Source organism: Antennarius striatus, chromosome 19, assembly GCF_040054535.1.
Source record: "Antennarius striatus isolate MH-2024 chromosome 19, ASM4005453v1, whole genome shotgun sequence".
Lineage (NCBI taxonomy): Eukaryota > Metazoa > Chordata > Actinopteri > Lophiiformes > Antennariidae > Antennarius > Antennarius striatus.
In genome coordinates, this window is record NC_090794.1 from 11984888 (window position 1) to 11999078 (window position 14191).

At 40.6% G+C, this 14191-nt stretch overlaps 1 protein-coding gene across 1 annotated transcript in view; it reads left to right on the top strand.

Annotated features, from left to right (window-relative positions):
• Positions 1-14191, top strand: part of nbas (NBAS subunit of NRZ tethering complex) — a 152015-nt gene that overhangs the window by 35718 nt on the left and 102106 nt on the right. Inside the window, exons 19-24 of the mRNA XM_068342764.1 lie at positions 2900-2978; positions 4724-4828; positions 5382-5518; positions 7971-8057; positions 9327-9480; positions 13992-14177. Coding sequence (XP_068198865.1) covers positions 2900-2978; positions 4724-4828; positions 5382-5518; positions 7971-8057; positions 9327-9480; positions 13992-14177 — 748 coding nt within the window. The remainder of the gene's footprint in view (positions 1-2899; positions 2979-4723; positions 4829-5381; positions 5519-7970; positions 8058-9326; positions 9481-13991; positions 14178-14191) is intronic.

Below are 14191 nucleotides of genomic sequence, written 5' to 3' on the forward strand. Positions count from 1 at the left end.
AAACATGAGCAATTTCCTGCCCTTTTTGCTGAAAAGATAATATAACACTTGTATGTGCAGTCAGTACACACTTTTTCAGCAGAACTTGAATGATATGCAATGCCAACATTTAGATTTTCGAAGCAAGACATGGCTCTGCTATTGAAAAATGAGTAACCTCTAACCCAGGGTTGTCAAACTCATTTTCACCAAGGGCCACATCAGCGTATAATGACTGTCCTCAAAGGACCAGATGTAACTAATAAATGTAAATATAAGTCAATGTAATGTAAAATAAATAATGTTTATAATGTTTAATAACCCTGAATTTATTACTTATTCAAGTTACAAACATTTCAGTTGCACAGAAAAATGTTTGTTTCTCTGTTATAAATCCTTTTAATTTGTCAGGTTATGAAACTCACAAAAGTCCATCAATCAAGGATCAAACTATCCAAGTTAATAAAGAAAAATAACATCAAACACAAGGTAGAACATTAACTTTGTGCGAAACGTTTTTGTAAGAGTTAAAATGGGCTGAATTACTACATGTTGGAAATGTAGTTTTGCTCAAAACACACTTTTGACCTATTTATTTTTAGACACTGACCTTTTATACTCTTGCAGGCCACATTTGGCCCCCGGGCCTTGAGTTTGACATGTGTGCCATTTCTACAAAGCTGTGAAGTGGTTTAAAACTGAAGTTGACGGCCTTTAATCAGTGGCTGATATGAAATATCTAACTTGTTGTTTTTTTTTGTCTGTAGACCAGTAAAGGTAAAACACAGACATGAACTGGAGACTTTGAGAGAAGATCATGCCAGCTGCTGCGCTCATCAGTATGCTGACCCTCTCTGCAGTCATTACACACTGTTACATCAGTCCTCTTATTGATCTCACACACACAACTGTAACGTTTGTGGATCTTGTACAGTAGACAATCTGTCAAAATCACAGGTAGATGCCATCATATCTCTCTCTCTCTCTCTCTCTCTCTCTCTCTCTCTCTCTCTCTCTTCCTCTCTCTCTCTCTCTCTCTCTCACACACACACACACACACCCATCCATGCTGTTGTGTCCATTAAGACGAAATAACTGGACTTTCAAGTAAATATTAATCTTGGTATGCTAGATATCTCACATTGACAGTTACAACCGTACATGTTAAACCAGTGTATTGCTAGCTAATACCATATTAAGACCATCTTAGGTGGATCAACTCAACAATAATTGGCTACATTATCCTCAATGCAATTTTTTAAAAACCAGATTCTGTCTGAGATATGTTGCATACAGGCAGAACTAGAACCAATGCAGTCACGGACTGCAACATCCTGCAACACCCCTGAATTAAAGATTTTGCCCTAACCCACTTGCATAGGTCAAAGATCAAAGCTATTGCTCTGAACTACTGGCATTGATCAAAGCACTAGCTTTGATCTATGGTCTTACACTGGCCATCTCCCTCGTCTTTCTATCTTATCCTGGGTGAAAAAAGGTGAAATTTGACCTTAACCTACAGTAGTTTTCTCAAGGTCAAGGTCATCATTTCATTTTCATCCACTTTGCTGCCCGAGTAATGTGCTTTTTGTTTCATCTTTCTATGCAATGGTTGCAAAGATATTTGGTGGACATACGAACGGACGGATGAACACACTGACAATCATCACCGCTTTGAAGCAGGATGTAAAAACAACCAAACATGGGTGATCACATCACAACTCCTGCTGATGGAGATTATCCATAAGGCTGTCATTGTGATGTGAAGATGGCTCCAGCTGGAAACGTCTTGGGGGACTTGAGTTGTCTTCCAGTGAAGATTTTTAACTGGTCATACTCTCTTGCTCTGTAGTCGTTTTGTTTGTGGTCCAATTTGCTATTTAGCCATCATATAAAACTTCAAGAGGAAACAAACGAGTAAAATGCTGTTCTGACATCTTGTCTCATCTCTTCTTCTCTTTCTTTCTCTCTCTCGTTCTCTCTCTCTTCCACTCTTCCTACTTCTCTCTGAAGAGGCAGAGCAAAGCAATAATTACCACTAGTATGAGTGCTAAGCTGCCAGTCTTTGATGTACCAGAGAGTGAGTTGAGCTAGTGTTAATCTCTGTTAGTCTGTGTAGAGGAACCCTGATAAAGGCTGATACCGCACTCTGTAATGAGGGATTAAGAATTAAGGCTGTGGTGGAGGGTCAGGTCCCCTGTGGTCAGACTGTGGTTGATCCAAGGTCTGTTTTCTCAGAGTTTTGTGCATCTCTCGTTTTGTTTTCTTGTGAATTCAACTCAGGAGTGTAGGTGCTGAAAAAGGTTTAATTTCACAACAGATAAATGTGTTGTGAATGAGCATACCTGAACACTCGCTGTAGTTTTCAGCCTTGTGCTATCTCCCGCTGGGCCTACCTCTAGTGACTGAATTATAGGTAGATCCTACATTGGCTTGTACCTTTGGTGTTTGGTGGTCATGCAATTTATTTATGGTTGTGATTAAATGGCGTTGAAAATGGATTTGCTTCTCAGAGGACAATTAGTCACCTCCTTGACAGCTAGCATCTCATACATAACAACAGAAGGGTCCTTGTAGTCATAAGCAGCTGATTTGTTGCCCTTGCAAAATGATTAGGTCTGGAGGGCACTGTGTGGTATTGTAGTCACCAGCCTCAAGCATTGCTGAATGAGTCCCTGTGGATACACCGTATATGGTCAATTCTCAGTTGTAGGTGTAGAGTGTGTTAATGTAGTGTATGCGCTAAAGTTGAAAATAATGTGAAGATCTTGCCATTTGAGTTTCAAGATGCCATTTAGGATAGTAGTTATTATGTGCTAATATGCTGACTTGCTGTTGACGTGTGTGTATGTGTGTGTATGTGCGTGTGTGTGTGTGTGTGTGTGTGTGTGTGTGCGTGTGTGTGTGTGTGCATGCTTAGGCTGACACTGGAGCAGAAGGAGCTGTGCCGGAGCCGACTGAAACTGCTGTCATACCTGGACCGCCTGGCGACATATGAGGTGTACATCCTTTTTTACATAACCTGAATTCATACATTTAGCACAGTTAAAATGACTAAATCATGTGGAATCCAAGAATTGTTTCTATAGTGGATTAAAGTAGCTATCAGTGATTCTGAAGAGCTATCTTTAGATGTTGTTTTGTGTCCAACTGGCAGCCATTACTCAACGATATGTGGTTTACTGTCTTGGCAAAAGAACTCCAGAAAATATTGTCATTCTAAGAAGCTGGAGTTTGAATATCTTGCTTGGATATGTGCTGAAATGATCAACTATTAAAGCTGACTATTCAGTCCATCTGCTCGTTGTTTTTGATGGAGATCCACAAGCACACCAAAATGAGCCAAGTGATAACACTGAAGATAAACTGGTAATCTCAGAATCCAGACATTTGTCCCTTCAGCACAGCTTTAGTCCCGGTCAGACACTACTACACAGTAGTCACATCTTTTAAAGGAGACGAATGATCTTTAGCTCTCAGTATGCACTTGAATGCATGAAAACTTTTAGCAGAAGGTGATGTCGTAGCTTTGTGAGCTTTGATTGGTCCATCCAGGATCCAGCAAGCTAATTGAAGTCTCAGTTGATGATTTGCTGACGAATGTCTCAATATCAAGACTGAACTCATTGGATTCAGAGTTGTCTGAATGTTACAGACAGGATAACGTGTTTCAGTCAACTGCTGTTAATATCAATCTTAGGTTCTGGGTCATTTAAGGAGTTGTTCATATTCATGTTTACAGACGACACAAACCAAGACATTGTAAATTTAATTTTTGAAAACTGTATTCTTTATACTTTTGTTTCCAATCATGCCTAAGAATATTGCATATATTTTATTGATGCTCACTCTTAATCTCACAAATCCCTTCAGAAATGTTGAAGGCTACAGATGTTTACACGACAGCCATTTGAACTGCATTGATATGGTAATAGAACAGGAGAATATGGCATTATTTGCCAACAGCACATAAGCATCAGTGTGAAGAGAGGTATGCTTCAAGCAAACTTGTGACACTTGCAGCTATTAAACGCTCAGGATTTCAGATGTAAAACGAATAATACTGACACACACACCCTCATGATCCGCAATAAATCACAGACGAACAGGGTCGTACTTTCTGCAGGAGAGGAGGAAAGAGATTTTGCCCTGTTAGATATTCACCCCAGACAGAATGACGTCTCTATCTTTCTTTGGACATTGTCATGGTAACGGCAGTGCTTGGCATCTTCCTTTTGGCCCAATCCATTTTCTCTGGCTGTCTATGAATATGATATTAGGGTTTTTATCATCCCGACTTGGGCTCGCTGTCTCTGCATACGGCCCATTCAGAGGCCATCTATCAGACTTCCACACATACCCATACAAAGAGAAACACACACATCCTGGCAGTGAGGATGCTACGCAGATTTTATACACAAACAAACATAAATCACTCTTTAACCGAAGGCCAGGGCAACAAATGTTCTCTCCTGACATGTGCGTGTGCACACGTCCACTCTTCCAGACACGCCTCAGATGCCTCCAACTGAAAGGGTAAAACATCTAAAAAGTGAAATGGCGACTGTGACTGCTAGCTCTTTTGCTCCCTTCAGTCCCTCTGTTTACCTCCTCATACCATTTTCACTGGAAAGATAACCCCATATGTTATAAATCTCTTTTTGTGAACCACAGTTGTCCCATATTGTCATTAATTCAGCTGGTTTCTCTCCTTTTCTCTCTTGCCTCACTCTCACTTGTTCAGGAGATACTTGGTGGTCCTCATGCAGCTGAACAGAAATACGATGCCGAGTTCTTCAAGAAGTTTCGGAGTCAAAATATTGTTCTGTCAGCAAGAAACTATGCCAGGGTAACACCAGGCTGCCTGACATCCAGCCAGCTCACTTCATTTCCTTCCCTTAACTGTCTGAATCCTCATTTGGTACTACAGTAATGTGAAATGTGCACAGTAGCAAGTTTATTAAAAATACAAAACAAATCTTGTCTAATACAACAGTCCAGTAATAATTCTGGATTTCATGAAGGTCATGATGCTCAGTATTTCCTGAAGTGGTTTTTGGGGGATGCTGATTAAATTTTATGGTCCTTTTGGATATTAGATTTTGTGGTTGAACTCTGTTGTGTTTTACGAAGAGCTGTTTTGGTCAACAGTCTACTCTCATTAAAGTGACTGGAGGGGATGGACAAAGTAATAGAAATGCTTTCTATTTGGTTGGTTTCGCTATCTTTGTATTTTCTATTCCCTTTCCAATATATTCTATTAATATTTGCTGCTTTGGTGTCACATAATTTGATTTAGATTAAGTTTCATTTATCTTCATAATGTGCTGTTTCTTTGTAGAATCTCAAATCGATTCAGTAAAAGTTTTCAGCTGTTTGATAATACATCTGTTTGCCTGCAGGAGAGTAATGTGCAGGCGCTGGACATTCTCTTCACGTATCATGGAGAAGAACTCCTCCAGCATCGGCTAGCCATCCTTCACAACTTCCCAGAAACCACTTCTCCACATGAGTACACCGTACTGCTGCCTGAAGCCTGGTGAGATACACGTCATACTATAATGTAAATTAAACCAGTGCTGGTTGGTACTGGAGTCCAGTCACTGAAGGTTAGAGCAGATGTTAAGTGCTGCCCTCGTGTTAACTGAGCTGAGAGAGATGGCAGCTTAAAGGCTTAGAAATGTACCCACGCTGGAAAAAATAGTGGCCTATACTATGACTTTTAAATTACCGTTTTTCCGCATTTGACTTTGTGAAGCACAGAAACACTTGTAAACACACATGCATTAACTGATAGAAATGCACTCTTTGTTATTCTCAAATGTATTCAACACTTTGGCAGTCACACATCTCAGTACCTTGTAAATTAAATGCACCTAAAACTGCAATCTCACGTCTTTTTAGTTTCCGTGTCATCGTTATCAGACGTCAGGAGTCAGGGAACACATGCACAAATTTACTGTCATGTTACATGATAGCATGAGCACAGTCACAGCTTAAGGGTTGGTACTGATAAAGACAGCCAAGAAATATAATGAGAGATGCTTAATTGCTGCTTTCAAATTTGCAGGAGGACATTTCAAAAATGATACAGTAATAGCTGCAGCGACTGCAGCTGCCCACCTACATATTTTCTCGTTCAGCATACGGTTTCTGCTTTGGCACTGGAGTAACACTCAAGGGGGAAGTTGGCTAGAAGGGCTGATGAAAGGGTGTTCGTAAGCAGAAGAAGTGATTCTTTACCCCCATCTCCACCCACTGATGACAGTGACTGACTGAATTTAGGGATAAGTGCAGCTTTTTGTTTCTTCTGACTTGCTTTGTCATTTTGCTCTGCTCCCTCCTCTGTTTTTGATTATTCCTTCATTTTCTGAGTTAGCATTTTTGTTCCACATACACCTCATGCAGGACAAATACCTCTGGGGTCCTGATGTACAAAAAACCTTCCACCCACAAACCACCACTGTCCCCTTTATTAGCCTTGTCTGAGTTTGTATGGAGGTCAGGCAGCTGTGGCTCTGCAGTGAGCATCCATCATGGTTCTACCGCTGTGGGGCAGTTTCCTATTTTCCCCAGCCTGTGAACACCAACTGCTCCTCCCAACAGCACTTGCTCCGACACTGCAGCAGAAGGACTCGACGCAAGCCATCTGTTTGGTTCGCTCTGGCTATATACTGAAGTTTTGCTTCACTGGATAGGGAAAATATTCCTGTGTAATTTCAATTAGATCTGCAAGGGAACCACGAGACGTGGGAAAATGCAGAATAGGCATAGTGTCAGTAGAAAAATAAACTAAAAGGCCAATTGACCTTTGCATCTCCATTTTCCTCCTATGCCGCTTCCCTGCCTCTGCAACTGATTCAAAATACATTAGGAGAGCGAGTGTGGAATAATTCAATCCTACCATCGATATCCGAGCTTTTCCACTAATATTTGCTCTTCACTCTCTAACCTGACGCTTTAATGAGGAAAGACTGGAAACCAGGAATGGAGGGATAAAAACTTCTGGATCTCATCTATGTGTTAAAATTCAAATTGTGATGGATGAACTTGTGCTGGAGTGTTGGTAAAAAGAAATCTTCCTTCTTTTGTGTGCTGACATAAAACACATTCCCCTGCTTGTACACTTCTTATGTATTTTGTGATTGGATAGAATTTACGGCTGTGTTAAAAAACCACCGTGGCGTGTCTCACACTCTGCTTTTAACTGCAACAGAGGTACAGATGATTTGTATCCTGCTGTATCTCCTTGAATTTTACAGCCGAGGTACATATATTTCTGTCTACAGACAAATAGATAACAAGAAGAGATGCATTAATTCTAGACGAAGAGATAAGAGCAACCTCTGTTCATCCCTTTGTCTCGGCATGTGTGCATGCATTCATATACTTCTGTGATTGTACACACAAACGTCTGAGTTTTGTCAGAGCCGACATGCCAGGTTACGAAGTCATTCATCACTTTGGTTTCTTTTCTTGTGTGTTCTCTATTTATCTTCCTCAGACCTGTCACGCTCAAGGAGACCAGGGAGAACTAAAGCGTAGTATCAACATGGCATTTAGAAAATAAAAGTCCTCGCTATTTACAACCGAGGCACGACACTGACTCTTTTCTACGTTTTTTTGACTTGTTTATTGTCGTGCTTTGGTTTTTCGGCATCTATACTTCCCTTATTATTCGCTGCATTTCCCAGTTCTCATTTGCTGCTGTGGTTCACTTCTGTAATTTATGACACGTCTCATCTGAAAGAGTAAATGTCTTTGCAGATTTATCGCATGCAATCATAGGTGAGTGTAGAGTGTAATTTTTGACTCCCAGTTGTTATTCTTCATTCTAATATTTGTTCTTGAACGTGCCTTTTGCTAAATCAGGTCTTTGTAAAAATTTTCTTCAACTAATTTTTGTGTTGACTCTCCCCCTCTTCTTTATCTTTTTCTATGCCTTTGCGCCATTCTCTCCTTTCTTATTTGCCCTTTTCTCCTCCCCACAGTTTGGATGACAGAGGTGAGTTGCTGTTAATACCTTGGGATGAGCAAAGACACAGGGAGTTGGACTGGTGCGAGGCTGAGGATTGCAGGTAAATGGCAATCCTTTGAAACTAAGCCATTGACATAACTTTATACACTCCATTGTGTAACTGAGATTTAGTAATGTCTCTCCAATTCCTGAGTGCAAAGCCTCTCACACTGCTGAAATTCCTCTGCTGGTATCATCATCTGAAACAAAACATGGCATCCTATTTACTAAATTCTGTATAGACACAAACAAATGGCAGTTCTTCTTTTGCTGATATTTCGTGCGATTTGCCTGATAGTGTGAGAAGACGAGCATAATTTGGGCGGCAGTGGCTCAGTGGTAAAGCGGGCGGTAGAGCGGGTCGTCCTATGATTTAAGATCGGCGGTTCGATTCCCGCTCCCGCCCCCCCAAAAAAATACCCAGAGGTGAGCTGACAGTGGGAGGTGTCAGCTCATCTCCGGAGCACTGCCGAGGCACCCTTGAGCAAGGTGCCGTCCCCTTTACAAATTGCTCATTTGAGGCGCACCAAGAAGGAGCTGCCTGCCACTCTACCTCCCCTGCATGCCTACAGGCCCCTTTGTGTGTGTGTGTGATACAGGGGCCTGTACTCACAAATATGTATGCATGCGTTTGTAATCAGTAGCTAGAGTGTGCTTCTTAATTTCCCTTCGGGGATCAAACCAGTATATAAAATTTAAAAAAAAAAAAAATTAAAAAAAAAAAAAATTTACATTTTGGAGTTGTTGTTTTTTTATTCCTTGGTGTGAAGTCATAAAATCAGGTGTCTTGATAAGTATGCTTGACAAGGGAATGCCGGCTGAAGGCAGCGGTTTGTAGTAACCCTATACAGTATACTCCATATTATAAAGAAACACCAAAGTGCTAAAATTTCCTTACTCTAAACAAATCTCACAGAGGGACTACAATCATCACTGTTTTGATCTGTTCCACATCGCTCAAGCTGACTGATTGCCATTGAACACTTAAGTCCTAAATAATGGACCATGAACATAGTATTACCTTCATTTTTATTATCTGAAACTGTTGGATAATAACACATTTACTGCGCTGCAGCTGAAGGACAATAAGTGTGGAAGGTAATGACGATGAACTGTGTCCATGTTCATGGCAATGACAAAGTGTGTGCTGTGGTGTGTGCCATTGCTGTGTTTTTAATAGATCTTTTGCAAAAATCAATACTCCTCTTCTTTGCTTTGTTTATTAAAAGAAAATATAGAGTATTGGCTGATTTGATGATTTCCCTGTGGAAACTGGGGCAGAAATTAAATGAATGAAATGCTCTCTGTTCCCTGTCCATGTTGTCCTCAGAGCGATGCTGGACCAGAACTTATTTGATGATGACAGCTTCCTGTATGAGGAGGCTCCAGAGCTGCTGAGGTTCCGTTCAGCCACGCCCTCCATTGAGATGCTAACTGACTGGTACCAAAGCAGGGCAAAGGATATTGACTCCTGCTCCAGACAGGTATGAACACTTGGTTTACTGCACGTTTTCAAGCATCAGACAGCTGACATCCCTCACGATGGAGATACTTAAATTTGTTTTACTTCAGATGGTTTTTAAAAATTTCTACAATTTTTGTCACTTTCACCTTTCAAATTAGTTTACCCATTCCTTGTTCAAATCGGTGAAAACATCTGTAAATGTCAAACACAATATTTATTATTTCCAATGTTGCAACATCTAGCAGAACAGAATCAGATTAATGAACATTTGGCAATTGAAGATATAATTGCTGTTACAGTTTCTTTTAATGTGGGAAGGATATACAGTAGTGAAGAGCTAGGACTCAGACTTTTGATGCAACGTTGTCAGCTTGCATCAATAAAGGTCACTTTCATCTCATCTGTGACGGACATTGTCCTGTTTGCCATATGAACCTCTAATGAAGAGTAACCTGAGCTTTTGTTATTTGTGCTCTGTTGCTGTAACTGAAAAATAGGACTTGATTGGACTTGTTTAGAGAAGTAACGGGATGTAACTGGTAGAGCTGCCCACTTTCTCCACCTACAACGTCCACACCACAGCTCTGTCCCCTCTACCTCCGTCACAGTGATGGATCAAGGCCGTCAAAAAACGCTCTTTGTCTTTGTGAAAGGACTAACTAGGGTGCAGTCATATCTTTTCTCTTCATTTCTCAATTTTATCCCTTTCACTGGAAGTAAGGAGGATGGAGGAGAAGTGATTTGGTGGTCCATTGTTCATTTTTGAAGACAACCGCAGAATCATTCCTTTCATCATCCTCTAGAGAGAAAGAAAGTGAGATTGAGTGACCTCAGTGTGTGTGTAATAAAAGAAACCTTTGTTAGTGTCTTGGAGTTTTCACCATTACTCTTTCATTTTCTCTCTTGTTTCTGTTTAATTTGACTTCATCTACCCTTTGCTCTTTTACACATTACTGAAGAAGCCCATTGGGATTGTCCATAACTCTCTTGCTTCTTAACATTTTTTTTTTTTTTTTCCATTCACATTCACAAAAACGCATCAGAGTGACACAGGAACAGGAGCTTGTTTGCCCTGTTTTTACTTTTTCGTCTCATTTGTTCTCTCTCATTTGCAGCCTCCTCCCATACCTCATTTGGCCGTGTTTATGCTTGGGAGAGTGTTTTAATGGAGGAAAATGGGGTTTGATTCAAAGGAGGCACATCAGAGGAAGCTGAAGTGCTTAAAGCCAGTCACAGAGCTGCAGGAAATGAGGTGCTGAATGGGAAGATTGACAAGATGACTTAGAGAGAGGTTCAGAAAAGCAGAGAATAGACGTGCAACCACAAGGAAGGATAATAGGAGGTAAATGCGCAGTCAATGCAGAATCCCTCATTAGGTTAGAGTGTATTACAAAAACAGAAGGTGAAGAGATGAGGAAGATGAACTGTTGAGGTAAAACGGCAAGTCAGTCTCTTGTAAAGACCTGTCGGTTATAAGGCAGCAAAATGGCAAAGATAACAAATGCTAAAAGCAAATGTTGTTTCAAATACTGTTTACCACAGAATAAGTTTAAGTGAGGGGGTGTTATAAAGAGAAGGCGAAGGACCAGACTGGGGGAGTTCAAATGGAGGCCAATCACAGTGACTTATGCAGCTTTCATGTAAGGGGTGGGCAGAGAACAAAAAGGATAAAAAAAATATTCAGCTGGAGTTGTAGCGAAAATGTGAAAATGAAATTTAAAGGAAAGAAAGGGCTGAGATAGGACAGAGAGAAGAGACAAAGAAGGATCAAATTGAGTTTTAAGAATTAAGGAGAATTAAATGGAGGACTTGTTGAAATCTACCAGGATTTATGAAACAGAGAGGGAGACAGAGAGATGTGGGATACAGGCCGTGTCACAGAGCACAGGAGGGCATGAAGGGGAGGCTATAATTAAAAAGTCAAATTTTAATATGTGAATTGTCTGATTAGGTGAGGGATCTATCTCTTGGGAGCAGGGGAAGGGAGCGTGTTAGGGGAGGAGTGAACAGGGAGGATCTTTACCCACACTTAGATCAATAAACTTCTCTTTCTTGTTTCTAATTGCTCTGACTCAGCGTGATTTGGGCTTTTTCTGGATGCGTGTGTGCATTTAATAAATGAAGGCAAGCAATTATTTACCCGGCATAAAAGACATTGAGAAAAGTTGTAGATGAGATTCTGGACTCTGTGTGTGTGTGTGTGTGTGTGTGTGTGTGTGTGTGTTTGTGTGTGTTTGTGTGTGTGTGTGTGTGTTTGTGTGTGTGTGTGTGTGTGTGTGTGTGTGTGTGTGTGTGTGTGTGTGTGTGTGTGTGTGATATGCTGTGCTGACGGTTGTGCTGAAGGACCTTCTTTGAAAGGTGGACAGAAAATAATCATCACTACAGGACCCAACAGCATCTGCTATTGATTGGCCAGCATCCACAGGTGCCTGACCATCGATTGGCGTGGCATGCTGCCAGCATATAGGTGGTCTGATATTGATTGGTTGCTCTGTGGGATAGAATTTTATCCATCAAAGTAGCAGGAAGACTGAATCTTCTCCGGTTTATTGTCCAAAAACTGCTGATTGAATATTAGTAGTGACTGATGGCCATTATTTTCTTTCACTTTGATTTTCATATTATTTCAATTCACTTCTGCGTTCAGTGACCTAAGCGTTCAGTCACACAGGGCTTTTCTGTAAGAGGCCTTTTTAAATCATCCCTCGAATGTAATTTGTCGGGGTTAACTGGACTGTAACAAAGTCGGAAAGATAAAAAGCTCAGGACTCAATAATGTAGTTATATGAGAATGTACAGTACTAATTGTACAGGTTAATTGTTGGTCTGATAATTTGAAATTTATATGAATGCTTATCGGCTCACTCATGAGGTCCATCCAGTGAAATTGTTTGGAAAACGCAGCTGTCTTTACAAAAATCCTGAGCCACCAGTCGACTTCAATGTCTATGAATTATTTGAATGGGTGGAGGGTGGATTAAATATGGATGATATGCATCACTAGTGGGTAACAAGCAGAGTGTACACAGGTGTGAAGCCACCTATGTAGACACATCTTACATTCTGAATGCCATGTCATTTAAACAGCGGGAACAAGGACGCCATAATCCATTAGATCAGCATTTTTTAAATCTAGCAATCACTTTCTGCTCCTTCAAGATAGCGGTGTGTTTGCTGTTCACCTGACCACCCCTCATTTAAGACCAGCGAGGCCATTGGAGACACAGATGGGGGGGGGGGGGTATTTTCTCCTTAAGCCAAATGTGTGCCAAGCTTGAAAACTACACTTTGCCCGTCATTCCACTGCTTTACTTAAAATGAAAGACAGAGCCCCAAAAAGTTATACAGCTTATAGCACCACCTATGTGTTCAAAGAAATGGAACTCTAAATCATTCTTAGTGATTATTGGTTTTGAAGTCCTTTCTGAAATATGATTATGTGAAATTAGTGGTCATCTTATTGGTATCAGCTATGAGCATGAGGTTATTACAATGGCTAGTGCAACACTTTGGTCCAACATGGAAAAGAAAATCTTAAGTATATGCAGTGAAATTTGGGACAGAAATTCATGGAGGATGAATCTAACCTTTAATCTGGAAGCAGTTCAAACTTGTCACAAATCCAGTGAAATATCTCTCGAGATGCCAGATAGATTTCCAAGAACCCAGGCACAGGAAATTATGTTCCATCGTTACTGAAGGCTCCTGACTTTATCCCTTAAATTTTCCTCCCGCACCAGCAAATTTTGCCTCAATATTAAATGCTACGACAACTCTCGGAGGAACTTGCAAGCATTTTCATATGTGAATTCATGTCCTGCCTGTTAGTTTAGATCACATGTCATCTGCTCCTTTCAAAGCGCATGATATAGAATTTTGCTGGAAAATGGTTTCAGGAGAATGATTTTGTCTCAAAATAATGGGGTCTGTTTCCACCTCACTATTGACTGAATGTATTTCCATCACTATTATGTGTGTAAAAAATTGTCTGCAACAAAATACTGTGACTATTTCTATTTCAGCAAAATGGTAAAGTATACAAACCACACCTAACACCATGGTATACAGTTATCCCTCGTTACTCACGGTTAATACGTTCCAGGACCACCCGCAAATAACAAGATTCTGCGATACAGCAACAAACTATTTATTTTATTATTTTTTGGTAATTTAAACATTTATGAACCCTCCCTATATTGATATCAAACCACCTTCTATCTGTATTACCTTTTCCCACACTGTTATACAGTAGATCATTTGAAGCGTTGGAAGTGCGCTACACTCCATGAGTCTTGTAACGCAACGCACTTTCGGATGCTGTCAGCCAGTAGAATGTGCGTACGGTATCACGTGACTACCTACTTCAAGATACACTGTGAAGGGAATATGCGAGGGATTACTGTATAAAAATCTGGAAACTGAATAGACTAACAGGAAAATACAATGTTGGCTTCTAGAAGTGATGCTGACTGTTTGAGTGCTTTTTGTTTTGGGTTTCTCTTCTCACTGGAACTCTTTCACGGCCATCAGGTGGACTGTGCTCTATCCCTGGTGCGTTTGGGGAAAGAGCGGGAGATCCCAGGGCTGCAACTCCTATGTGATGACTTGGTCACCATGGAAACACTCGTGTATGAGACATCCTGTGATTTGAGTCTGACACTTGAAGATTTACAGCAACTGCGTGACATTGACAAGCTTCACCTACTGATGAAAAATGTAAGTGGAATGTT